Source organism: Mytilus californianus, unplaced genomic scaffold (genome assembly GCF_021869535.1).
Source record: "Mytilus californianus isolate M0D057914Y unplaced genomic scaffold, xbMytCali1.0.p SCAF_1, whole genome shotgun sequence".
In the NCBI taxonomy this organism is placed as follows: domain Eukaryota; kingdom Metazoa; phylum Mollusca; class Bivalvia; order Mytilida; family Mytilidae; genus Mytilus; species Mytilus californianus.
In genome coordinates this window covers 111,150,803-111,176,802 of record NW_026262581.1, presented here as the reverse complement: position 1 = coordinate 111,176,802, position 26,000 = coordinate 111,150,803, and the positions used below count along the sequence as shown (strand labels likewise).

The 26,000-nt window shown below is 31.9% G+C and overlaps 1 protein-coding gene across 2 annotated transcripts; it reads left to right on the top strand.

Annotated features, from left to right (window-relative positions):
* The first annotated feature begins 7,947 nt into the window (after nucleotides 1-7,947).
* On the top strand, nucleotides 7,948-24,899 carry LOC127730679 (probable thiopurine S-methyltransferase). 2 transcript variants are annotated; one of them, XM_052239205.1, is made up of 9 exons: nucleotides 7,948-7,996; nucleotides 11,740-11,865; nucleotides 13,704-13,796; nucleotides 14,296-14,425; nucleotides 17,177-17,229; nucleotides 19,087-19,161; nucleotides 19,554-19,639; nucleotides 19,866-19,910; nucleotides 24,395-24,899. In XM_052239205.1, coding segments are annotated over exons 1-9 (729 nt in total). In that variant the 5' UTR covers nucleotides 7,948-7,994; the 3' UTR covers nucleotides 24,514-24,899. The 2 variants fall into 2 exon arrangements, with proteins under 2 accessions (XP_052095165.1, XP_052095157.1); XM_052239197.1 differs by having other exon boundaries at nucleotides 7,959-8,128.
* Nucleotides 24,900-26,000: the final 1,101 nt, after the last annotated feature.

Genomic DNA, 26,000 nt, shown 5'->3' with positions numbered 1-26,000 from the left:
CATTATCCGGGCTTGGGACCGGCAGTTTTCAAATCTTTCTTTTCTAAATGTTCTTCGTCAATTTTGAAGAGCTTTAAATTAATTATTTTAGAAGGTCGCTCAGATAACATATCAGTTGCTTTTTGTTTGCATACTGTTGTTAAAATCTGTCTTTCTAGTTTCTGAGTATTAGTTTTATGTATATGATCTAACTCCCCACTCAAAATAACTGTACATAAAAATTTATCTGTAAATAGCCTAGCACAACACAATTAAAGTAGCTGTTTATCTAATTTCTCCATTTTCTTAACAAACGCCTGACGGAATTTGTGTTCTTCGACAACGAGGACAGGTTTTCCTCAATCAGACTCTATTTTCTTGAACGATATATCAAACATCTTTAAATGTGAAAAACTATTCTATTACTGAACAATTTATTTATTAGTGATTTTTCTTAATTTTGATGAGTGCAGTTTAATCTAAAGTGATTAGGTTAATTACAGTACATGTTACATGTATGATATAGGTAAAAAAATATACAAGTTGGATGGAGAGTTGTCTCATTGGCACTCATACCACATCTTCTTATATCTAAGTAAATGTGGCGCAATTTGATTCCATTTATTGGCGCAATTAATACCATTAGAAAAATAGAGAGTAGCGCAATTGATATCTTTTCTAAACTGCGCAAATTGATTCTGCCCACTATAACATATTATAATAGTGGCATCTGTCATTTGCAATTTGAAATTGAAAGATAACTAAACTTATCTGGAAAATACTTTGCTGAATACAATGCCCTGGACTAATAGATAATATCTTTTTCGGTGAAGACATAATGAAAATAAAGGGTGGGTGGGGGGTATATAAACTCTGTGCATATAACCGATTAAAATCAGTTAAGACAATCTAAACTGATCGTATATTATTAAAAGTGTTGACGCGGGACGGGCAGACAACCGGGATTACTATAGGGCACCGCCTACAAGTCGGCGTGGCTTTATCAAAGAAACAATTCCTATAGCTTTGAACTATCATGGCCTTGTTCCCAACGAAAACCGGAATAAGACATGCAATTACAGTATTTTGCTTTATCAAATATACCGATAAATTATCATATTATAATTACAAAATGGTTTGAACGCTTTCGAGGAACTTGAAGACAAAAACAAATAAGCAGCATCTGATCTTTCATGCTTATCAAGCGGTATCCTTTTACGATAAAAAATATCAAATTGATATAAAAATTCTATTTTTTCGAACTTTGTGATTACTAGTAAGCTACAACAAAATAATTTAAAGAGGCATTTGAAACAGAAATATTGACCGACATTGTTCAGAAAATAGTAAGATAATTTTACTATCAAGATTTTCATGTTTGTTTGCATTATTCATGTCATTGACATGGTGATGAGTCTTTAATAGTATTGTAAAAACGGCGAACTTGTAAAGTCATATGATATTTCAAATTTAACAAAAAAGAATATGGTTTACTTGATTAGATATGTTTTACTATAAAACACGTGTACATAGACTGTCTTTTAAAAGAAGATCCAAATTTTATCCGAATCTTCAAAAAATGTACTGCTTTTGTCTTTCCTTACTCCATTTCGCCAACAGCTTTTCTGATCTCGTTAGAAATTTGACAACCACACCGCGCAAGTGCGATGGGAAAACTCGTAATGAAAGATGAGGTTTGTTCCTGTCGAAGGTTGGTGGTTGGCTCCGGGCACTCCAGCTTCCTCCACCAATGAAAATTGACCGCCACGAATTAGCTAATAGTGCTGAAAGTTGCGTTAAACACAAATCAATCAATTAATCTTTTTGCTTCCACCGAAACATCCTAAAGTTGGTATTTGTGTTACTATTCGATTTGAGCAAAGCTTCATTATTAATGTCATAACGAGACCATTTTTGAAGTCCTTGATAAATGAACCTTTTTGTGTTTCATTCTTTATTTGTTATTGATTGATATCTATTGCAAAATAAAATATACTTACAGTATGAATACTGTATGCTTATTTATCCACCGATATTTCTACTGATTTGTTCTAAACCTTAAATTGCAAATATTTATTTGTTGAATTTTATATATATACTATTTTAAGGTTGTTAAGAAACATCGTAAATAACTCAGAATAGACAGTTCTATAGAAAATCTTGTTGTGCAATTGTCGGTAATAATCTATAGAATAAAATTATTTGCGATAAGATTTTTATTAACTTGCCAAAATACATTCGGTGGTGATGTAATATGTGAAACTAAGTTAACCACAGTTTCAGACCTTTGGCGTTTCAGTAATTAATTTCAGTTTAATTGATGGATGTGGAAAGTCCAGGTACGTGAATTTTCATCTTTTGAAAAAGCGATAGCAGTTATCTTTCCAAATTTCCAAATCTAGTAATATAAATGATTTGTAATATAAACTTTTATATCAGATGTTAGAAGCTACCATGCATAGTTATATAAGCTTGTTATAGTTCAGAACAATACAGATTGAAGCGACACAAAAATGTTATTGACAAAATACATCTGTGAGACAGATTGCAACTGCAAATTTTGTTTAAGAAAATGAATGAGCAAGTAATAACTTCAGCTAACACAAAGAAAAGACGCCTCGATCTTTACATATAATGCCCACTGCTAACATACCAACAGCTAACAAAGAAACAGGAAGACGCTTCGACCTTTACAAATAATAACCATTGCTAACATACCAACAGCTAACACAGAAACAGGAAGACGTTTCTACCTTTACAAATAATAACCACTACTTTCATACCAACAGCTAACACAGAAACAAGAAGACGCTTCGACCTTTACAAATAATAACCACTGCTAACATACCAACAGCTAACACAGAAACAGGAAGACGCTTCGACCTTTACAAATAATAACCACTGCTAACATACCAACAGCTAACACAGAAACAGGAAGACGCTTCGACCTTTACAAATAATAACCACTGCTAACATACCAACAGCTAACACAGAAACAGAAATACGCTTCGATTTTTACAAATAATAACCACTGCTAATATACCAACAGCTAACACAGAAACAGAAAGAAGCTTCGACCTTTACAAATAACAAAAGTGCACATGCTGAAATGTCTCGCCTGCTTTATTGACTATTGCTTTTTTTTGTTGATGATCCAAGAAAATGATGTCATGGTCAGATAAACTAAGCCAGAAATACATGTACACCTTACAATCATTCCATACACCGAATATAGTTGACCTATTGCTTATAGTATACAAGAAACAGACCAAACTATGAAAACTTTATATTGACCAATGAACCATGAAAATGAGGTCAATGAACCTCCCAGACAGACATGTACACCGTTAAACAATTACATACATCAAATATAGCTGACGTATTACTTATAGTATCTTAGAAATAAACTGAACCAGAAAAACTTAACATTGACCAATGAACCATGAAAAAGAGGTCAAGGTCAGATGATACCTGCCAGACAGACATGTACACCTTACAATCATTCCATACACCAAATGAAGTTGATCTATTGCTTATAGTTTAAGAAAAACAGACCAAAACACAAAAAATTAACATTGAACAATGAACGGTGAAAATGAGGTCAAGGTCAAATAAAACCTGCCAGACTGGCATGTACATCGGAAAATATTTCCATAAACCAAAATATTGTTGACCTATTGCATACAGTATTAGAAAAAACAGACCAAAGCATAAAAACTTAACTTGAACCACTGAACCATGGAAATGAGGTCAAGGTCAGATGACACCTGCCAATTGAACATGTACACCTTACAATTATTCCATATACCAAATATAGTAAACATATTGCTTACAGTATCTGAGATATGGACTTAACCATGAAAACTTAACCTTGTTCACTGATCCATGAAATGAGGTCGAGGTCAAGTGAAAACTGTCTGACAGGCACGAGGACCTTGCAAGGTACGCACATACCAAATATAGTTTTCCTTTTAATTTAATTTACTAATAATAAGAGAGAAATTAACATTACAAAAATCTTAACTTTTTTTTCAAGTTGTCACTGAACAATGAAAATGGGGTCAATGACATTGGACATATTACAGACGGAAACTTCATAACATAAGGCATCTATATACAAAGTATGAAGCATCCAGGTCTTCTACCTTCTGAAATATTAAGCTTTTTTAAGTAGTTAGTTAACACCGCAGCCCCGGATCACTATCTCTATGCATATGTCTCGCTTTCTGCTATCCAAGTCGCAAGCACGACAAAAAACCACTGCTAGCATACCAACAGCTAACACCGAAACAAGAAGACGCTTCGCAGGATCTTTAGAAATAATGACCACTGCATATACATGATATATACCAAAAGCTAACACAAAAAGGAACACGCTTCGGTCTTTACAAACAATAACCACTGCTAACTTATTCAAATAGAATAATAATAATAATTGAATAGCAATCAATAAGGTAAAGACGTGTTGCCTGTCTAAAATTAACAGGGTTAAGACGTGTTGCCTGTCTAAAATTAACAGGGTTAAGACGGGTTACCTGTCTGAAATTAGTAAGGGTGGGATCCAAAGTACCGACCTATACAAGCTTTATATCAATCCACAACTTAACATGCTGGAAACATCAAGTTTAGGATGTAGAATTGGGAATATACTCTGCAATACTAGTGCACGTGCAGATGACGTAGCACTCATGAGCAAAAGGACAACCGATATGAAAGTACAAGTCAACATGGCAAACACTTTTGCCGGCATGGAGGGATATAAACTACAGCCAAAAAAAAAGTGTGACTATAAACATCAAACCTAAGCCATCAAGGAATGAAACAATATTGGAAGAATATACAATGGGTGAAGCTTCTATGCCTAGAGTCGAATCAGCTATGCATTTAGGAATAATCAGAACCAACTCTATGAAACAAAATATTATTGCAAATATTGAGGAGAATATAAAAAAATCACGGAGAAGTGCGTATGCTCTACTTGGCAGTGGCCTCCATGGTGAAAATGGACTGGATATGTAAACAATAATACACCTGTATAAAATCTACATCTTGCCAGTGTTATTATATGGAATGGATCTATTAACACCACGATCTCTTAATCTGGAGAAACTGGAGGAAAAATTTCAAAAGAAAATGCTTAGGCAACTAATGTCAGTACCAACTAACACACCAGATCCCGCAATCAACATCTTGACGGGAATATTACCAGTTCTGGCACAAATACACATAAAGGTTATGACCCTCTACATAGATGTATGTACCCAATCCAACGAAAGCTTAGAAAAACAACTAGCAAGGAGGCAAGTATGCATCAAGTCAATGAATAGTAACCGCTGGTTTATTGAAGTAAAAACAATCATGCTAAAATACGATCTTGGAAATGCAATTGAATGGCTAGATATATATATTTATTTCTCATTGTCCTTCACCCAAAATCTCATTACATGTATTCGATCACACAATTATGCCAATATTATTATACGGTTGTGAAATTTGGGGTTACTTTAATCCCTTTACGACAAGATTGAAAAAAACCCTGATTTATCGTTTGATGAAATTTATAAAAGACTTAAATGCGAAGATTTGCATGTTAAATTATGTAAATTTGTTTTGGGTTGTGAGAAAAAGAGTTCAAACTTTGCCTCCTTGTCAGAGCTTGGCAGATTACCCACACATTTTAATGTTGTCACTGCAATGCTTAAATATTGGCACCGCTTAGAAAATTTAGATAATCAATTTCCTATTTTAAAAGATGCCTATTTAACTTCCATAGAGTTGTACGAAAATAAACATCCTTCTTGGTATGGCTCTGTGAATATACAGAAAAAACTAATTTTTGACAACCAAACTGACTTAAAGTCAATGAAAACAAATAGTTTTAAGAAGACATGTAAAAAATATATGAAAACTCATTATATTAATCTTTGGCAAAAGCAAAAAACATCATTATCAGATGGTAAACTGCGTACATACTTCAAGTTTAAACAAAACTTTGGATTTGAAAATTATTTAAATATTATAAAAGATTTTGGGCAGAGGAGAATTTTCACCAGATTCAGAATATCAGCTCATAGACTTCAAATAGAGTTAGGAAGATATCAAGGTATTATCAGGCAAAATAGATTGTGTACTCATTGCTCATAGGGCGAGGTAGAAGATGAGAACCATTTTTACTGACTTGTACAAAGTATAAAGTTGAGCGTTGTGATCTTATTAATGCTATTAGTATGCAATGTCCTAATTTTACCCAATTACAAAATCCTGAAAAATTTATTTGGATGATGAGTAATGAAGATAATGAAATTTTATGTAAAATCTGTTGCCTTATAGCCAAACATGAACATCCTAATTCGGGAGCATTGGGACTTCACTTGCACCTGCTACTGCTATGTTAGAGTGTTGAATATGTATATATATGCATATGTATATATGATAATACGATTTAAAGCTATATGTTAATGTTTTGATCTCAATGAAGATTTTATTTCGGTCAGTTAAAAGTTTTTAACATTATATCTAAAAATATTCAATAAATTTTGTGGATTGCTGCCACTGCTGAATGCAGTAACCACTTCCTTGAATGCTTTATAAAAAGTGTGTTGTTAAAAGTAATCATTATATTTAGACAAATAGATACCTAAACCTTTTGGTATCATCCCTTGGTGATTTTTGCATTAAAGTGATAAAAACTTTTGTGCACTAGTCACGAGGAGGTTAAGACGGTATCTAAAATCACACTTGCTAACATGTCCAAGTGCATTTGCCCTTGGTCTCTTTTCCATTATAGTGACTTGTATTATTTATTCCTTCAACTTGCTTTTCTGGATAAGAGACAAGGTGGACCTCTGTTAGCAAACTATATGATGAAATTATTAAATTATTTGTATTTGCACTCTGGCATGGCAGTTTTAAATCTAAGATATGAAATTTTGAAAGATTTTGAAACTAACTTATAAATAATAATAAAAACAATTGTTTTATGATGTGATATTTTATATGATTATATATTCTATGATAATCTCATCTACTTCATGTGAATTTTAATTTTATCTTCATTTATATGTTTATGTGTTATGAATGAGAATGTATTGTGTATTGTTGTCATTATGTCCCGTCAGGGGACCTTAATTGGAAAATAAAGAACTTTGAACTTTGAACTTATACCTAAGAGGTGCAATACCAGTGTTTTCATTGTTTTGGCCTTTTGTGTATGAAAAGAGTATTTTAGGTTGTTTGTTGAATCCATGATTTTCAGGTTCTTGTATTTCAATGTCGAATATCATGTTTTCGATATATTTCCAATAGGCATTTCTCATCTCTTTCTGTAATTGTGTTTTAATTTGTTTGATTTTTTTTAACGGGTGTTTACCATCATGTTTTTTCTTTTTATATAATTTGTTTTTCTTATTTATGATGCAAGCCATGCCCTATATGCAAGCCTCGTGGCAACATAATGGCTAATACGAGAGTTGGACAATTTCTTTAATGAATGGGTGACCATGTTGCATGTTGATTCTTCTATATACTCTTGTTTATATTTACTTACTTACTTAATATACAATTTTGAAATCTAAAATGTAAAAGTGCAACAACACTATCTACACATTTTAGATGTAGCATCGTACATATCCCCATTTATATTAAGGACAAAACAAGCAATGATTATTTTTTTTTTATTCAGGAAAACATTTATTGTTATAAAATATTATTATTTTATTCTCCCGGGCGCTTTTTTTCTTCCCAGGGCGCTTTTTTCTTTTCCACGGGCGCTTTTTCTTTTCCCGGGCGCTCCCGGGCGCTTTTTAGTAGGACCGATTTAAAGTGCCTTAAAATATGCCCAATACACTCTAGGCCAGAACCACTCCCTTTACACATACATGTATGATATATTTAGAAAAAGGGGATCCATTCGTCAAGCACATGCGATAACGTTTTACGGATATTTGTGTATCCGACATTGATCTAAGTGTTATTTTCAAAGGTTCATTTTTTGGCACAGATTGAAACTTGATATAATGTAAGTAAGCTGAAGAAGTTCGTCGTAAAAAATGAATTTGCGTTGGATTAACAGCGTCAAGAAACTTTCATCTTTAAAGTTTGTTCAGTCACTCCCAATGCTCCAGCAATCACTAATAAAGGCGTATCATTGGTACGAATTTATCAAATTGTTAGATAGTATGCCATGGGGAGTTTGGTACAGGATTTGAATGTTTTTTTTTTTCATTGTTTGCAACAGAGACAAGTTACTGTCAGTTACCAGTTACCGCCACCTTGCGTTTTATGCAGAAACAGACATGTTGTGTAAATGTGGCAAACTGCTATTAATAGTATTATCTTCATCAAAATACTCTTATTTTATTATACCCATCTGAACAAAGTTCTGTGGGGTATAATGTTTTTGACCTGTCTGTCTGTCCGTTAGTCATTCACTGAAGCCGCACAAGAGAATTTCATGAAACTTTGTAGATACTAAGGACATATTATGAAGATGTGCAAATCAACAGAAAATTATGATTCAACTTTTTTCTAGGAGTTATACCCCTTTGAACTTAGTATTTTGGCCTAAATAAACTACTGCAACAGATTGTCATCGCAACTCCTCTAAAACCACACAACAGAATTTCATGAAACTTTGTAGATGATAAGGACATACATGTGTACTATGTAGATGTGCATATCGACAGGAAAATATGATTCAATTTTATTTCTAGGAGATGAGCCCTTTTGAACTTAGAATTTTGGCCTAAGTATACTACTGCAACAGTTTGTCATCACAACTTCTCTAAAACCACACAACAGAATTTCATGAAACTTTGTATATGATAAGGACATACTATGTAGATGTGCATAGTCACAAGAAATTTTTATCAGTTGATTATTGTAGGAGTTATGAGTCTTTTAACATAGAAATCTGGTGAGATTTTGTTTGCCCAGTGACAATGTGGGGGCATGGGGTATGTGAGCATGCTTACAAAGGTTCTTTAATTTTTAAAAACTTGGTTTTGTTTGATCCAATCAAGTCTAGTAAATCTTGATTTTTTTTTTCTTTTACCATGTTGTGGGAAGATAGGGGTCTGTTGAGTATACATGTATATGTAGATTGTATAATCATTACTACTGTAAATTACTACAAATAGATATAAGAAGATGTGGTATGAGTGCCAATGAGACAACTCTCCATCCAAGTTACAATTTATAAAAGTAAACCATTATAGGTCAAGGTTTATAATTTCTGTCAACAAATTTTGAAACAACTTCACTTCGACTGATCAATGATATAAGTCAAATCTGCATGCCGTGTGCAGTTGTCCCTTCTCTGGATACAGACAATCCAGTATAATTATGCTTTTTAATACATATAACAAACAATAATTGATTAATGATGAAATGGAGAGAGTCAATCCAAATGGTATACAATGCACAAAGAAGGATAACTTCTGGTCCACATCAATATGTCTCTGGTGACATTGTTCCTAAACTATATTATTCAAGATTCCACAAATAACTGTATTATTGCAGATACAACATAAACAATCTTTATGAACATGTTGTACACATTGCTTGTATTTGTCAAACACATGCTTCTTTGAAGTTTATTTTTGTAAAATTATTTGATAATGTATGAGGGTCTGGATGGGGGATCCTTAGTTTCTGTATTCTATAAATTTTTAGTGCTTTTTTCCTTATCTTTAAAACAAACGCTTATTAGATGTAAAATTCTCTTGAAAATGATTTTACTATTACATTTTACTGTAATTAGATGATTTCTTTATTTGGTATATCATTCATTTCTGTTATCAGTATTATATTACCTAATTATTTTATTTTCCACAAATCTATACTATTAAATTTAGAGACCAAAATTTTTTAGCTGGTTTGTCTCCGAGCGGACGATCGTTTGAAGTATTATATAATAATTTTAATTAGCATAGCTTAATTAATTAAACCCCAAATAAAGTTCTGTAGCTGGTTCTTTACTGTCTACGTTTTGTAAGCAGGCGGAAATGGTTTTATATAAAATTGAGAATGGAAATGGGGAATGTGTCAAAGAGACAACAACCCGACCATAGAGCAGACAACAGCCGAAGGTCACCAATGGGTCTTCAATGCAGCGAGAAACTCCTGCACCCAGAGGCGTCCTTCAGCTGGCCCCTAAACAAATATGTATACTAGTTCAGTGATAATGGATGTCATACTAAACTCCAAATTATACACAAGAAACTAAAATTAAAAATGATACAAGACTAACAAAGGCCAGAGTATTCTATTTGTCTTGAATTTATGACAACTCCGCCCACGGCCAACTCGCCCAACTCAAACACTCTCACTAATTATTACAACTTGCCTCAATCAAAAAAAAAAAGAAAAGAAATATAACAAAACTCGAAGAAATGTGTTTAATCATTAGATTGTTTTCTTCTTCTCTTAGTAATTTCCTCCTTTCTCGGAGCACAGAGACAGAACTTGCACCACTCGAAAAAAAAAAAAATACTACAAACTTGCACCACTGAAGAAATGTTTTAAGTCATCAGAGAGTTCTAAATTGTCTTCTATTAGTTATTTCCACCGTTCTTGGAGCACCCGTATCACACAGTGACAGAACTTGACTTGCACCTTTCGAAAAAAAAGAAATACTACCAACTAGCACCACTGATAAATGTTTTAATCATCAGTGTTCTAGGTTGTCTTCTTCTTCTCTGAGTTATTTCCTCCGTTCTAGGAGCACCTGTGTAAAACCGAGACAGAAGCTACTAATTAGACACTCAAACTCCATGGAAGAAGAACTGGACAAACTAATCAAAACTCTCAACATAATGCACCAGTGCATAAAAACAGTTTGAGAAACACGAACCCAAGCTGTGTATCACCATAAACATTTCAAGTAGTCTTCAACCCGCGCTCGCGCAAGTTCTTTCTAGTATTCTTTAACTTTCGCACCCCATTCTTTATTATTTTTTTTGCTTATTTTTCTTTATTCATTTGTTTTTACGGCTATTATTTTCTATTTTATAAACCCCATCCAGACCCTCATGTATCCCTCTTTGTTAGGATTGGCCTTTGCACCATTAAATTAAGTGAGGTACATGTATGCCATTTACAAATCAGCATTTTTTTTAACATGAAACAATAATTTAGATTAAAACACACTGTTAAGGGAATACACAACAGGACATTGTAAACCACAATCTCTTTTGTAAATGCTGGGAATGATGTAACTTTGTTACACATATGATGCAATCTCATTAAAATCAGCTGTTAGTTTTTGCTACGATACTCTCCACGGAGTGTAGCAGATCATAACATCGGATTTTAATGAGATTGTAATATATGGTATAAGAATAGAAAATGGAATATTCAGTGCAAGCAATGGAAAAAAAAAATAATACCTAAATCCTTGTCCACAAGCGTATGTGATTTATTTGATCAAATAGATCTAAACACCTGTAACACAGGCTTTATTTTACTCAAAAGGATTACTTTTTTATTTGCAGGATGTCTATCCATATGCACTCCTAAACAGAACAAAATTTACCTAAAAAGTTACTTTTTAGTTCACTGGCAAAATACCAGTGTTGGCTTTTCTCATCAGATTATAATTTGTCTAACAGAGTTTTAATATTTTTAAAACCCAATTCTTACCTGAAGAAGAAATGATGATGATGTTTGATGCCCTTTATTTGATGTTTAATATTATAAGGAATGTTAAACATGAAACTTATTATATTTATAACTATATTTATAACATTTTTTTTTATTCAGGCAAGACAAGACAGAAAATCAGAAAACTTCAGATGCTTCTAACAAATTCACTGTATTAGATGCAGATGGGTGGAATGAAAGATGGAAAAACAGGAATATTGGTTTTCACAAGGACCATATTAATGTGTAAGGTTTTTTTTTAAAACAAGTTATACAAAACCTTTTAAAATCACTGAAGTAAAATGAGCTACCTCAAGCTCTTTTCAACTAGTTTAGCACTATTTGTTTATTTGTAATGCATGAAAAGCTTTTCTGAAAATCTATAGAAGGACAAAAAGAAAGAAACTTTGAACTCAATGGCTACTCACAACAATGAAAGAAATAATACTTGGCAAAAAATACATTACAAACAAACAGCGTGCTGCGACAAAGTAACTGAAAATAGTCAAAAATTACAAGCTTACCACAGCACTATCAAAAAATCCTGTGGAGAACACTGCTTGAGATGACTGGAGAAAACCATGAGCATGCCACAGTTAGCTATAGTCAACAGTTCATAGGCCTGTATCATATATACATGTATGCATGTGTAAGTTGAAGTTGCTCTTACTTTTCTGTTGTTTACTTTAACTTCCTATTCAAGATGTTCATTTGATTAAATTGGATGTGACTTTGAATCTTCACAAAGTACTTGATTATTTTGGAAAAATTCTAAAGAAATAGCTACGCTAAAATTCCTTGAAGATTTCTTGACATCACAATGATTACAATATTAATTTAATAAACAATGCAATGACATGTTGAACATAAACAAATAATTTTAGACCTTGGACATTTTACCATAAATAAACGACACAAACATTTTCCAGTCATTTTACATAAGGGCTAAGAGGAGTCACCAAACCACAACACTTTACAACAGACCACATCAACCACCAACAAGGGGCTCCATCAAAGAAAAAAAACCCAGATATACAAGTAACAGCAAACAACACATGGTTAAGATAGCCTAACTTGGTAAAGGCACAAAATGTTCAGTTCTGCTCAGCAACCTTGGTATAAAAGTGACAAGCTTAAAAGTCATCAACTGATTACCCCAAGGTTCAAGGTAAAATGGTTTCATGGAATCAATTCCCTTTGTGCAAATGTATCATAAAAAGTAAAATAACAAAAATACCAAACTCCAAGGAAAATTCAAAACGGAAAGTCCCTCATCAAATGGCAAAATCAAAAGCTCAAACACATCTAATGAATGGAAAACAACTGTCATATTCCTGACTTGGTACAGGCATTTCCTTATGTAGAAAATGGTGGATTAAACCTGGTTTTATAGCTAGCTAAACCTTTCACTTGTATGACAGTCGCATAGAATTCCATTATATTGACAATAATGTGTGAGCAAAACAAACCAACATAATAGGTAAAAATGTCACAAGTTGGGGTAAAGCAGTCAACATTAAGTTAAATCACTATAAAAACAAACATCTATGTAAATAAAGAAAAACAAAATGGCTTATAGACACTACAGACAAGGCTCATAAGCAAAAATGTAAGACAAGAATACAAAAAAATTACCATAGCATAATAACACAATGGCGGGATGTATAAAAACCCTGCCATACCAAAAGGATATTACCAAAAATGGACTAAACAGTAAAGGTTAAAATATACAAAGACAAAAAAAAAGAACATGATAAGATGTAATTAAGATGATAAGCAAGTCAATACCTAGAATCTGTACTTCAAGACCATCTTGTATTATATGTGAAGTTGATACGGAATATTTATCAACAAGATCTTGGGATCTTCCGATGAACTTTTTTAGAAATAGAACGAGACATTCTTTGACATAACCCTGGTTCATCATCTTTACACACCAATCTTTTTCTTGTTATTAAAATGTCAGCAAAGAGTATAATGATAGTTTTGATTATAAGTGGCATATATTCTACTGAAGAATTATAGCTTTAAAGTTTTTAGACTAGAATGCATTATTAACATCACATACTTTATTTCAATTATAGGATGCTTGAAAAACATGTAAACAGACTGATCAACAACAGAGAAAATTTAAAGATTTTTATCCCTTTGTGTGGCAAATCATTGGATATGAAATGGTGAATTGTGTTGACTTGTTACTGAGATCTATTTGTTTAATCGACTGTGAAAATGGCATTCTTGATGATTTTTTAAAATTATTAGATAATATTCAATAAAATTTTAATCATCATCTGCCTATCTTCATACCTCATTATTTCTTTCAAAATAGATTTAATTATAAAGACAAGGCAGCAGGTTTCTAATGCATTGCATTCTAGGTTGTTATAATTCTTTAATGATCTATTAAAGCAAATATTTACTTATTAATAATAATTTTGACATTAAACAGAAAAATAGTTTTATAAAGGTTACAAGGTAACATGTATATTCATGAATTCAAGGAGCATTTAGATATGAGAGATAATCACCCAATCTCATTTATTTATTTTATAACAAAAACCCTGCTTATTTAAGTGTGAAGTGTGTCTAACCTGGTTCTTTCATACAGTAGATGTATGTACACTGAATCTAAAGCAGGGATATTTGTAACATAATTGCTCAATTTTATTGTTACAGGTTAGCAGATCAAGGCCATACAGTTGTTGGGGTTGATTGCTCAGAAATTGCTTTTCAAGAATTCTTTGAGGAACATTCCCTTGAACACACAGTTGAACCAGTTGAGACCCTTTCAGGAAAAGTGTACACTGTAGGCCATTTTAAGTTTTAATGTGGGTTTGATATACATGCTCCCTAATCTTTCAGTCATGCAATCAATACCTTAAAGTCTGTCATAAACAGGTCAATCAGATTGAACTGCATACTTGATCTGCCTATTTTGCAACTGCACATAACAAACATCAGCATAGTGAAGATAACTGGTGACTTGAAAACTGTAGAAAAGTAACAGTTCTTGTGGTCAAGATTTTAAAAAGTCAGTATTTTGCTATTTCATAAATTAGATTAAATGATTGTAATTTGAAATATACATGAAAATGCATAGTGTATGCAAGGAAGTATACAGGTACATTATACATACACATCTTCTATAATCCCCCCCCCCCCAAAAAAAATGTCATACAGAAAAATGAATGAATCAATGGTTTATAGTATTAGTTACATGGTGTGTTAGTGACCTAATACGATATATATGGGGCCAGTAAATTGGCTCTCAGCTGATATGGAATTTACTGACCCCATATATATCGTATTAGGTCACTAGCACACTGTGTAACGAATTTATCTTACCGACTATCTTCACATGTGGTATTTAGACTAGCGGCCTGTCAAAGTGATTAAGTCTTCAATACTTATTATTAAGAACCTACTTCTATTTGTCTATACAAAAAACAAATGCCAACCCAACAATAACAACTTGTTAGCTTTAAATTTGTTTTATACAAAAAACAAATGCCAACAATAACAACTTGTTAGCTTTAAATTTGTTTTATACAAAAAACAAATGCCAACAATAACAACTTGTTAGCTTTAAATTTGTTTTATACAAAAAACAAATGCCAACAATAACAACTTGTTAGCTTTAAATTTGTTTTATGAATTTATTTCAATCGTTCATTATCAATTTCTTTGTCTGTTGAAACCTTTCAGTTTTCTTTTTTTGTTTTGAAAGGGAAGTAACTCCTTACTAACCCCATATGGTAACTAACCCCATAGTTTATAGGACACCCTTCATCAAATATATGTAGTCACCACGTGTAGTCCTCAGTGTTCTCCCCAGGCCCTTAAATGACCGCGGGCCCGCGATGAATAATTTTTTAACGTGGTGGTATCGTTCTTACCGTGATGTATAATTTTTCTCCGTGGTGCTAAAATTTTCAGTTAAAAAATCGTAAATCGGTAAAGTTTTAAACGACTTGTTAAATCTTTTCCGTGCGGTATAAAATTCCAGGTGAAATTTGACCAGTTCAAACCAGTTCAACACAGATTGTTTACATCACGTGATCGATTTACCTTATGAGGTTAACCTTGTTGATTGGATTTAATCGATGTAATTAACACTTGTAACATGATTCTAATTAAGAGTTCATAACTTTATGATCACAGATAACTATTTTATGGCTTCAGTCACCACCCAAGCACTGACCTGTGACAAGTTGGCAAATACTTTGTACACAGTGTCTTGACCCGATAGGTACATTTTTTGTACATCATAAAGGTGGCTCATTACGTATAATTGACAATTATACATTTCTCAATTCTTATATTATAGTATTATATGTCTCTTATAAAACCATGGCCAATATTATTTTTAATTATGACATAGTTATTGCATGATAGTCGGGTTTCAAACTGTAGTATCTGTCTGTACATATCACATGACCCAGTTAGTTCACGTAGAATATTCAAGTTTATTTACAATTAATTGCAATCTATTCTATTTTATAAATGAAATGCATGACTGTACCTTCAAACTGGTTATCTATATCCATAATTAATGAATAACAGAAGTAATCTTGCAAATTTTATCCATAAGCACATGTTAAATCTATTTATATCTACTTCCTGTCATTTAGGCGGGAGAATAGGGAGACTTAGTTGTTGACATTGAATATGGTTATTTATAGATCTATAGATCAAAGATAAATTTATAGATTTAGGAATTCTTTTTAAATGGTTCATGACAAATAAAGATTTAGATTTCAGTGCAGTGTTAAGTCTGTATCTATGTTTGATTATCACTAAAGACAAGAAAGGTTATTATTTACATGAAATCTATGGAAAAATGTTCTAAAATTTATGAAAAATTTCTTTTTATTAAAATCTAAGATAGAAACTGGTTCAAATAATAAATCAATATTTGCAATTGTTCTTGTTAAATTTATATCTTCTTATGACAGGAATCCTTTCACATACAACAACTTTCTCTCTAGAAACTAGAAAGTTTTTTAAATTGAACATTTTTGTTCTCTTTTGAATGATATTTTATTTTTATTGATTTTGGATTTTATAAAAGATTTAATTACTTTAAATTCAGATGAATATTTACTTCTTTTTTACCAATAATTTTCTGACTCAATGTCTACATAACACAAACAAAACAAGAGACATAAAAACTACAGTAACTAGAAATAGAGCTAAGCGACGCGACACGAAGACACAACTGATTGTATGAAATATTTCACGCGTTACCCTGGTGCTATTCAAAAATCCTGGGGAGAACACTGGTCCTTTTACCAATCATATCCCCAGAAATCTATAGGAGGTAAGATAACATATTTATGATGATCCTGATCATCCTTATTTAATAATATATTTTATGAGTTTTGTTTTGTTTATGTTTTTTTTCCTTTTTTAAAGTTTATATATACAAATTGTCATATTTTGTTTTAGTTTCAGTGTAGGTCGCCTAGATTGTTGCCTTATGAAAAGTGTTTACATCTCAATGTTGAAAATCTTACATTGTTATTCATTGAAAAATTTTTATGTTGAATATTTTCAGAGCAAGGACAAAAATATATTGTTATACTGTTGTGATTTTTACAAGTTCAGTAGGTAAGTATCTTCTTATAAAATGTGAATTTTAAGCTAACAATTTATGTTTCTGTTAAATCAGATACCAATATCCTTATAATTAAATATATATATATATATACATGTGAAAATAATATCACTTATGTAAAAACATTATTATACAGGTTTGAAATAACTGAAAACTGATAATGATTATTAAGGTATGGTTCATTCTTCATACTGAAATTCATTTGGTTAAAATAATTAAATAGAATTTCAAATAGTTCATTCTCAAAAAAAAAAATTTTGAAACATATTACATTGTTCATAATTATATATGCAAGGATTTTTGTTGTTGAACTTTTGGATAAATTATAAATGGGATAATCTTCGCTAGCCAAGGGTTACTATCCAGTCCCCTCCTCTCCACCCATGGCAGATTAAGATAGAATTTCTGATCAATAAGGTAACGATTTTCATTGGTCGCAGTTGTAACTGGCTGCATCCAATCAAAAAGCGCCCTTTAAGATGATCACTTGTAAATGTAAACAAATGTAAATAAACAATTGCCACATGCTGATTGTCCAACAAGTCTTTACCCCCAAAACATAGGATGATATTTAGTGACCATTTTAAAGTTCTTATTCAACTAATTGGAGTTCCTGGGTATGTTTCTTGCGCAAATGTTGGAATGTCAACATATATTTTCAGTTCATGCTTCACTAAAAAAGTGTCATGCTAAAAAAATGTTTAATGTCAAGTTAATATTGATATCCATACAAATTCACTAGTATGTGCAAATATTTACTGAGTAAAAAAGTTTAGCAACAAATACTTTTTGTCTAGCCTTGACAGAGTCGAAAAGTGAGACATAGGTATGCTGTTTCTGGCGTCTGCGGCGTCAACAATGTATTAGTTTGTGATTAGGTCTAGTTTATGGTGAACCACAAGTGGTAGGTCAATGATATTTGGTATGCAGTTGTATTAGCATTGGCACATCTCATTTCCATGGAGATTATTTGACCCTACCCCCTCAGTCATGGTCTATTGACTTTGAAACTTTGCTTAGTTTACATGTATTAGTTTGTGATTAGGTCAGTTTATGGGGAACCAATAGTGGTAGGTCAATGATATTTGGTATGCAGTTGTATAAGCATTGGCATATCTCATTTCCATTGAGAATATTTGGCCCCACCTCCCCAGTCATGTCCTATTGACTTTGAAACAATTGCTTAGTTTATATGTATTAGTTTGTGATTAGATCAGTTTAAGATGAACTGCTAATGTTAAGTCAATGATATTTGGTATGCAAACTTATTGGCATTTGCAAGTATCGTTTCCATGGAGATTATATAGCCCCACCCCTCATCATGGTTCATTGACTTCGAAACTTTTACATAGTTTACAAGTTAATGTTAGTGTTTAGGTTTGTTTAAAGGGAACGACTTATAATAAGTCAATGGGATTTGGTATGCAGTTGTATTAGCATTGGCACATCTCATTTCCATGGGGATTGTTTAGCCATGTACCTTCAGTCATGGCTCATCGACTTTGAATATTTCCATAATGTACGTGTTAAAGTATAGCTATTTTAATTTCAACATTTGCATTATCAAAATTACAAAAAGGCGAGACATATCTCTGTGATAACAGTTTATTGTTTTATAGTTAATATTTCATAAATGAACTATATTTCTATACATAACAATAGATGAATTATTGTACACAACGAACATGAACCATAAGGTGCAATTTTTACTCCACAACAATTATACAGATTTTGAACTTTAGAAACTTTAAATTTAAAGTTTTTTCATTCGAATTATTTTGTTAAATATTGTTCACTCAGTATATCCTAAAAAACAAATTTGCATGGATAGATATATTTTGTATTTACAGAGAGACAGCAGGACAATTTAATGGGATTTGGGACCGTGGAGCTTTAGTGGCGATTAATAGACATGATAGACAAAAGTAAGTAGTACTAGTTTAAAAAAACAATTCTGTGCTACATAAAAAAAAAACAGACAATAGTACACTGATAAAACTGCACTAACAACTCAGGAATGGATTTAATTCTAATTTTCATAACAGCTAAATGTGAAATGCTTCTCATCTTTCAAAGAGTATGATGACTGTTGTTAAGAAGTCCATATTTTCACTACTATTGCCTCACACAAGGTGCTGAATATAATGCAGTTAAAATTTCTGTATAAGATCTACATGAAAGTACCGTGGACGATAGTAGTTTGTTGTCATATACCACACATACATCCTTTTTTTCTCTATATAATTCCAGATAATTAATCATAGCTGCGACCTTCCTTGTTTAATATTGTATCTCACATCTGTTTTAATTTTTACAGATATTCTACATTGATGAAATCATTGATGGCACCAGATTGTCAGTATTTGTTGGATACTTTAGATTATAATGAAGCATTATGGCCAGGTAAGATATCCCACTTTATCAGAAATACCAATAAGTTAAGTGAAGAAAGGGAATAAACTTATGAAAATAATTTGAAACTTTGATATTTCATAGATTTTTTAATCAGGGGAGATAACTATTAACATGAAAAAGAACATTCACTGTAGTCTTGTTTATGTTACTTTATTTACACTTAAAGTGAAATCAATATAAGAGTGAGCAGATTTGATGAATAATTTTTTTTCAGGACCACCACACTTTGTATCTGCAGAACAGATTCAGTCTCTATATGGTATGTGTAATTATAGTCTATTTGAGGTTAAAGAAAACAATGTACTTTGGCATTCAAGACATAACCATCACAATAGTAGGGAAAAAATTTTCATGTTAAATAAATCTTTTAAAATTGATTGATTGATTGGTGTTTAACGCCACTTTCAGCACTATTGTGCTATTCTGTGGCGGTCAGTTTTTATTGGTGGAGGGAACTGGAGTGCCCGGAAAGAACCACAGACCTTCGGTAGGAAAACTGACAATCCTAGCTATATATATAGTCAATAAAGATTGGAGTCATGCATTTGCCATGTGTGGGATTCGAACTCACAACCTTAGTGTTGACAGGCTAGTGGTTCAGTAGTTGGACTACTTAGACCACATTGCCACAGAGGTGCCCTTTAAAATTGAAGAAATAGCATTATTTATAAATTTGAAATTCACTACTAAAACAAAGACTTTTATATACTGTGAAAGTTCTTTTTTCGTGGGGTACCAATTTTTCGTGGTTTTCTTGGATGGCTTTAACCATGAATTTAAGTGTATAGAGAAGTGGAAATTAAGACATGGAAAGACCCCTATGTAGGATTGATTACCTGATACATCGAATATCAGCAAACGCACTATGAACTATATATACAACTTCAGACAGGATTTTACCCATTTAATCTTTAAAAAACCTTAACTGTATGACTTTTAACCTTTTAATTTTCATGAAAAATTTGTTTTGATTGATGAAAGTCAGACTTCTGGTGATGATGAAGTGTTCATTTTATCTCCTCATAATTCTCATACGAAAATTTAAAAAAAATCATATTAGGCTTGCTTTTTTAGCTCACCTGGGCCAAAGGGCCAAGTGAGCTTTTCTCATCACTTGGCGTCTGTCGTCCGTCGTCCTTTAACTTTTACAAGATCTTCTCTTCTGAAACTACTGGGCCAAATTTAACCGATTTTGTCATTAGCAAATTAAAACATAACTAAATTTGTATTTTCTTTTCAAACGGGATGTATAGAGACACACACACGTTCATTTTTATCTATAAAGAAGTCACTCCTAACTATCCTATTACCTGTCAATACATTTATTTTTGGCATTGCACAAGTCATGTCTTCTTTGACTGTTCATGATGTTAAAATACTAAATCCCTGGGATGTGTTTTAGTTGATTTTAGTCTCTGATGCATTATTTTTTATTATTAATTGTTTTGGCTTTTAACTAGCTGTCAGTAACTGCGAGTACTCTCCAATCGTACTTTCTTTTTAATTTGACCTGTTGATACTATTTGTAATGCTTTTTTGTTCTTTAATGTTAACATGGATCTTGTCTATATACCAGCTTTGATTATTTGGTATTTAATTACTACAAATTTTCACTTCTTCGTACTATGAACATCAAAATTATTTCATTTTTCCTTAGATGCTGTTCTTGGACCTGTACAGGAAGTTTTATCTAGCACTAATTGTATATTTTTATTGTTGATATTCACCCCATATGTACCAAGTGTTAGATTAGTTTTATTGATATTAAAGAAATTTCTTGTTATTCCTAAACGGAAGATTTTATACACACAGAAGAAGAAGTATACTTAACAACAAAATTATTTTCATTTACCTGTGTATAATATGACACAGGTTTCTTCAAAAGTGATGATTTTCTATAAATTGTTTGAAATTTCACAGTGATATCATACTTTAACTTTGTTTAAACCTGTTTATTTACTTTTGACTTTAATTATTTATCCCTTGTAATTTTTTATTAACTGTGTATTTGCATTCAGGTGTCACAGGTCAAATTTATTCGTTCATTGTGTGTTAATTTACGTTTTTTGATTGAGTTAAGCCTTCCAATTGATATTTTATAGTGTGTTTTTCTATGTTGTGATGTTATACTATTGTTTCAGAAAAGGGAGAAGGTTTGGTACCATTAAAATGTTTAATCCCGCTGCAAATGTTTGTTACCTGTCCTAAGTCAGGAATCTGATTACAGTAGTTGTTTTCTGTTTATGTAGTTCATACGTGTTTCTCGTTTTTATATAGATTAGACCGTTGGTTTTTCCGTTTGAATGGTTTTACACAAGTAATTTTTTTGGGCCCTTTATAGCTTGCTGTTCGGTGTAAGCCAATGCTCCGTGTTGAAGGCCGTACATTGACCTATAATGGTTTACCAACCAAGATGGCCACCATGGCTAAAAATAGAACATAGGGGTAAAATGTAGATTTTGGCTTATATCTCTGAAACCAAAGCATTTAGAGCAAATCTGACATGGGGTAGTATTGTTTATCAGGTCAAGATCTTATCAGGTCAAGATCTATCTGCTTAGAAATTTTGAGATGAATGGGACAACTTGTTATTGGGTTGCTGCCCCTGAATTGGTAATTTTAAGGAAATTTTGCAGTTTTTGGTTATTATCTTGAATATTATTATAGATAAAGATAAACTGTAAACAGCAATAATGTTCAGCAAAGTAAGATCTACAAATAAGTCGTCATGACCAAAATTTTCAGTCGACCCCTTTAGGAGTTATTGCCCTTGATAGTCAATTTTTAACAATTTTTCGTAAATTTTTGTAATCTTTTACAAAAATCTTCTTCTCTGAAACTACTGAGACAAATTTAACCATACTTGGCCATAATCATTATTAGGGTATCTAGTTTAAAAAATTTGTCCGATGACCCCACCTTCCAACCATCATGTCCGACATGGTTAAAAATAGAACATAGGGGTAAAATGCAGTTTTTGGTTTATATCTCTGAAACTAAAGCATTTAGAGCAAATCTGACAGGTGGCAAAATTGTTCATCAGATTTAGATTTAACTGCCCTGAAATTTTCAGACGAATCCAACAACCTGTTGTTGGGTTGCTGCCCCTGAGTTAGTAATTTTACAGAAATTTTGCAGTTTTTTGTTCTTATCTTAGATATCATTATAATATCTAATATCTAATACTATTAATTATGATTTTAACCTTATTTTACATGATTTCCAAAGCATCAGTAAATACAGGTGAGCGACACAGGCTCTTGAGAGCCTCTAGTTTCTATAATTCAAAGTAAATTTGTAGCGGTTTTTTTTGTAACCGTTTTCTTTAAATGACATGTTTATGGCCCAATTAACACCTTTGATGATGGTTAATCTGTTAATTATTCGATCTCGTTTAATTAGTTTCATCACTTCTGATTACATGCCTGCAGCAATTAAAATGTTTACTTTGCAATATCCTTTAATCATGTAAATCAAGACAATTTGTAACCATAGATGAATCAGCTTATTTCCGAAAGCAATTATTTTATTAGAAACTTGATGAATGTTGTCAGTAATGAAAGACGAACAAATTAGTGAAAATTAACACCTTATTTTTCAATGTTCCACAATCCTTATGAAATAACATATGATTATTTTCAAGAATCTTTGTTTCTGATGGCTTTAAATTCTTCACTTGATTTTTTTCAGAAAACTAAAATACATGAATTAAACAACCCACGAACATGCAACTTTTGCTCAAACCACCAAAACTGATACCAATGAATAAAGTACTTTCACAGTAGATTGATTTATAAATAAGAATTACACAGAAATGCAATGAAATATTTTGATATGTAATTAAAACTGCATGTGAAAAATTTATATTCAGTGACAAGCAGTTTTTCTCGTACCTCACTTAAGGTTGAGCTTATGATCAGTTGATAATTAGTGCCTTAAAAAAAAATGATATGCCAGATATATTGTTTAACAGAAAAACTCAATTGATATTTAAAATGGCACTACTGAAAACGACATTATTTGAGCCTTTATTTAAGCAGTTTTCTAGAATTATCATTTTCTTCAATTTTTATATGGTTTCCTTTCATTGTCCATATAAAATAAATGCAAAAAAAAAATAACTTTTACACTGCTTATTTTATAGAAACTATAAATATGTTCATTAAAAAGTGGTTTCTCAATGGTCATCTTATTATTTACTGGAAACTTAGTTTAACAATTACCCCTCCTATCAACCCTACTTGCAGTGCTAATATAGCAAGCCAAGACAAACCTTGCAAAATGAACCTCTATATGAAGAGCACCTGTCATAAGGGATCTTAATATAAAAGTTTAACTGTATATGGCTCATTATAGTTTTAGTAGTTAAACAAATTTATATCACACACATCTTTTTTAAGTTTGTTTTTCACTATTTCATTCCTTACAGAATCATGTGAATTAGAACCATGAATATGATCAGAATCATGATGTTTATTTTAAGTCAGGAATAAAGAAAATCTGATTTAAGGAAGATTAACTATATATCACCATCTTGGATTGTAAAATAGCAATACACAATTGGTCTTCTTGTAGCTTCACATTTAGCACTGTGTCCCTTATACTTTTTATTATATTTTTGAAAAAAGCAAAATAATAAAAAAAAATTATCTGAGAAAATATATAGTGATGATCCACCTTAAGGAAAATGTTGTGTTATATTAACTATCAGTTTCTCACATTAAAATACTTGACTACTTGTAGGAGATGATTGTGATATAGAGGATGTAGATACTATGGACGCTATGGAAGAGAAGCACAAAAAAAGGGGTTTGGATTACATCAATGAACGTTTGCATGTCATTACGCTGAAGAAACAATAATATCATGGATGTTTGTTTATTTACTCAGATTGGTTTGCATTATCCAGATCAAGATAATGATATTCTATCTCAAATTACTATAAGATCCTAATTATTAATGTGAGCTTTTATTTCCTCCCATCAAAAAAGAGGAGATATAGTGTATATATAAAAACTTGCAGATACAGTAGAGGTCAAGGTACCTGATAAAATTATTAAAAAAACAGCTATTCAAGTTATGTAGAATTGTAAGGAAAAGCTTTTTTGCATTTATATTGTTCAGAATAAAATCTTATTTTTATGTACCAATATTCTTTCAAAACTACTGGTAGTTCCTAAAAATGGGACCAAACATGGTGCTTACATATTTGTTATGAAGTGTATTTCAATAAAATTTGAAACATTCATCTTTTTTCTGATTAATCAACATATTGAAAAATTCAGAGTATCTGCAAACGGGATGTAGATATTTGAGATATTGAAATAATGCTCACAAGCCACAACTTATCACTATCAACTTTCATAATCAGGCTGCTGACCAAACATGATGTCATTCTGTTTAGTAGTTTAGAATACAGTGACAAAAATATTTGTTTTATGGACAGACAGACCAGGTGATAGCAATATAGCCCCACTCCTAAAAGGGGTACAATAAACAGTTGATCATTGATACATGTATTTGTGATATATAGGGAATAAAAAAATTGAATGTTAATCCTATGATTAGAGATTATAGAAGGATTGTTTCACATTTCACAACTCTTTCCAGATATAGAAAAAAATAGTTTTATATTGTTCTTAATTGACCGTCTGATGGTTTACTTGTTTTAATTGTAAAAACATATTAAAATTTAGCTCCATTAAAAATCTCAAATACAGACAACAATAAAATGCTCCACTGGGCGCAGCTTGATACGACTGCAGAGGTCGAACCCTGACAGTTGGGGCAGGTATGGACACAACATTCAAGCTTGATACAGCACTGAATTTGGATTGTGATTAAATATTTGACACAGCACAGGTTTCTGACACAGAATGAATGTGGTCTGAGAAATTAAGAATTTTTAATTTACCTTTTCAAACCATATCATTATTATTTGCTTTTATATATAAATTAGAAATAACCAATTTAAAATGGAAAATTTTAAAGAAAAAAATCCCCCCCCCCCCCCCAATTTTTTTATATCCCTTATGATTCATCACCCCCAAACTCAATCCCAGCCTTCCCTTTTGTGGTAAGGTACCTGCAGTACAATTTCAGAGAGATCCATACACTTGAACACAAGTTATTGTCTGGAAACTAGAAAAATGCTTGTTTTTTTGCCCCTTTTTGGCCCCAAATTCCTAAACGTTTACGGCAATTACCCCCAAACTCAAACCCAGCTTTCCCTTTGTGATATGGAACCTTGTAGTACAATTTCATAAAGATCCATACACTTACACACAAGTTATTGTCCTGAAACTAGAAAAATTTGTTTTTTGCCCCTTTTTTGGCCCCTAATTCCTAA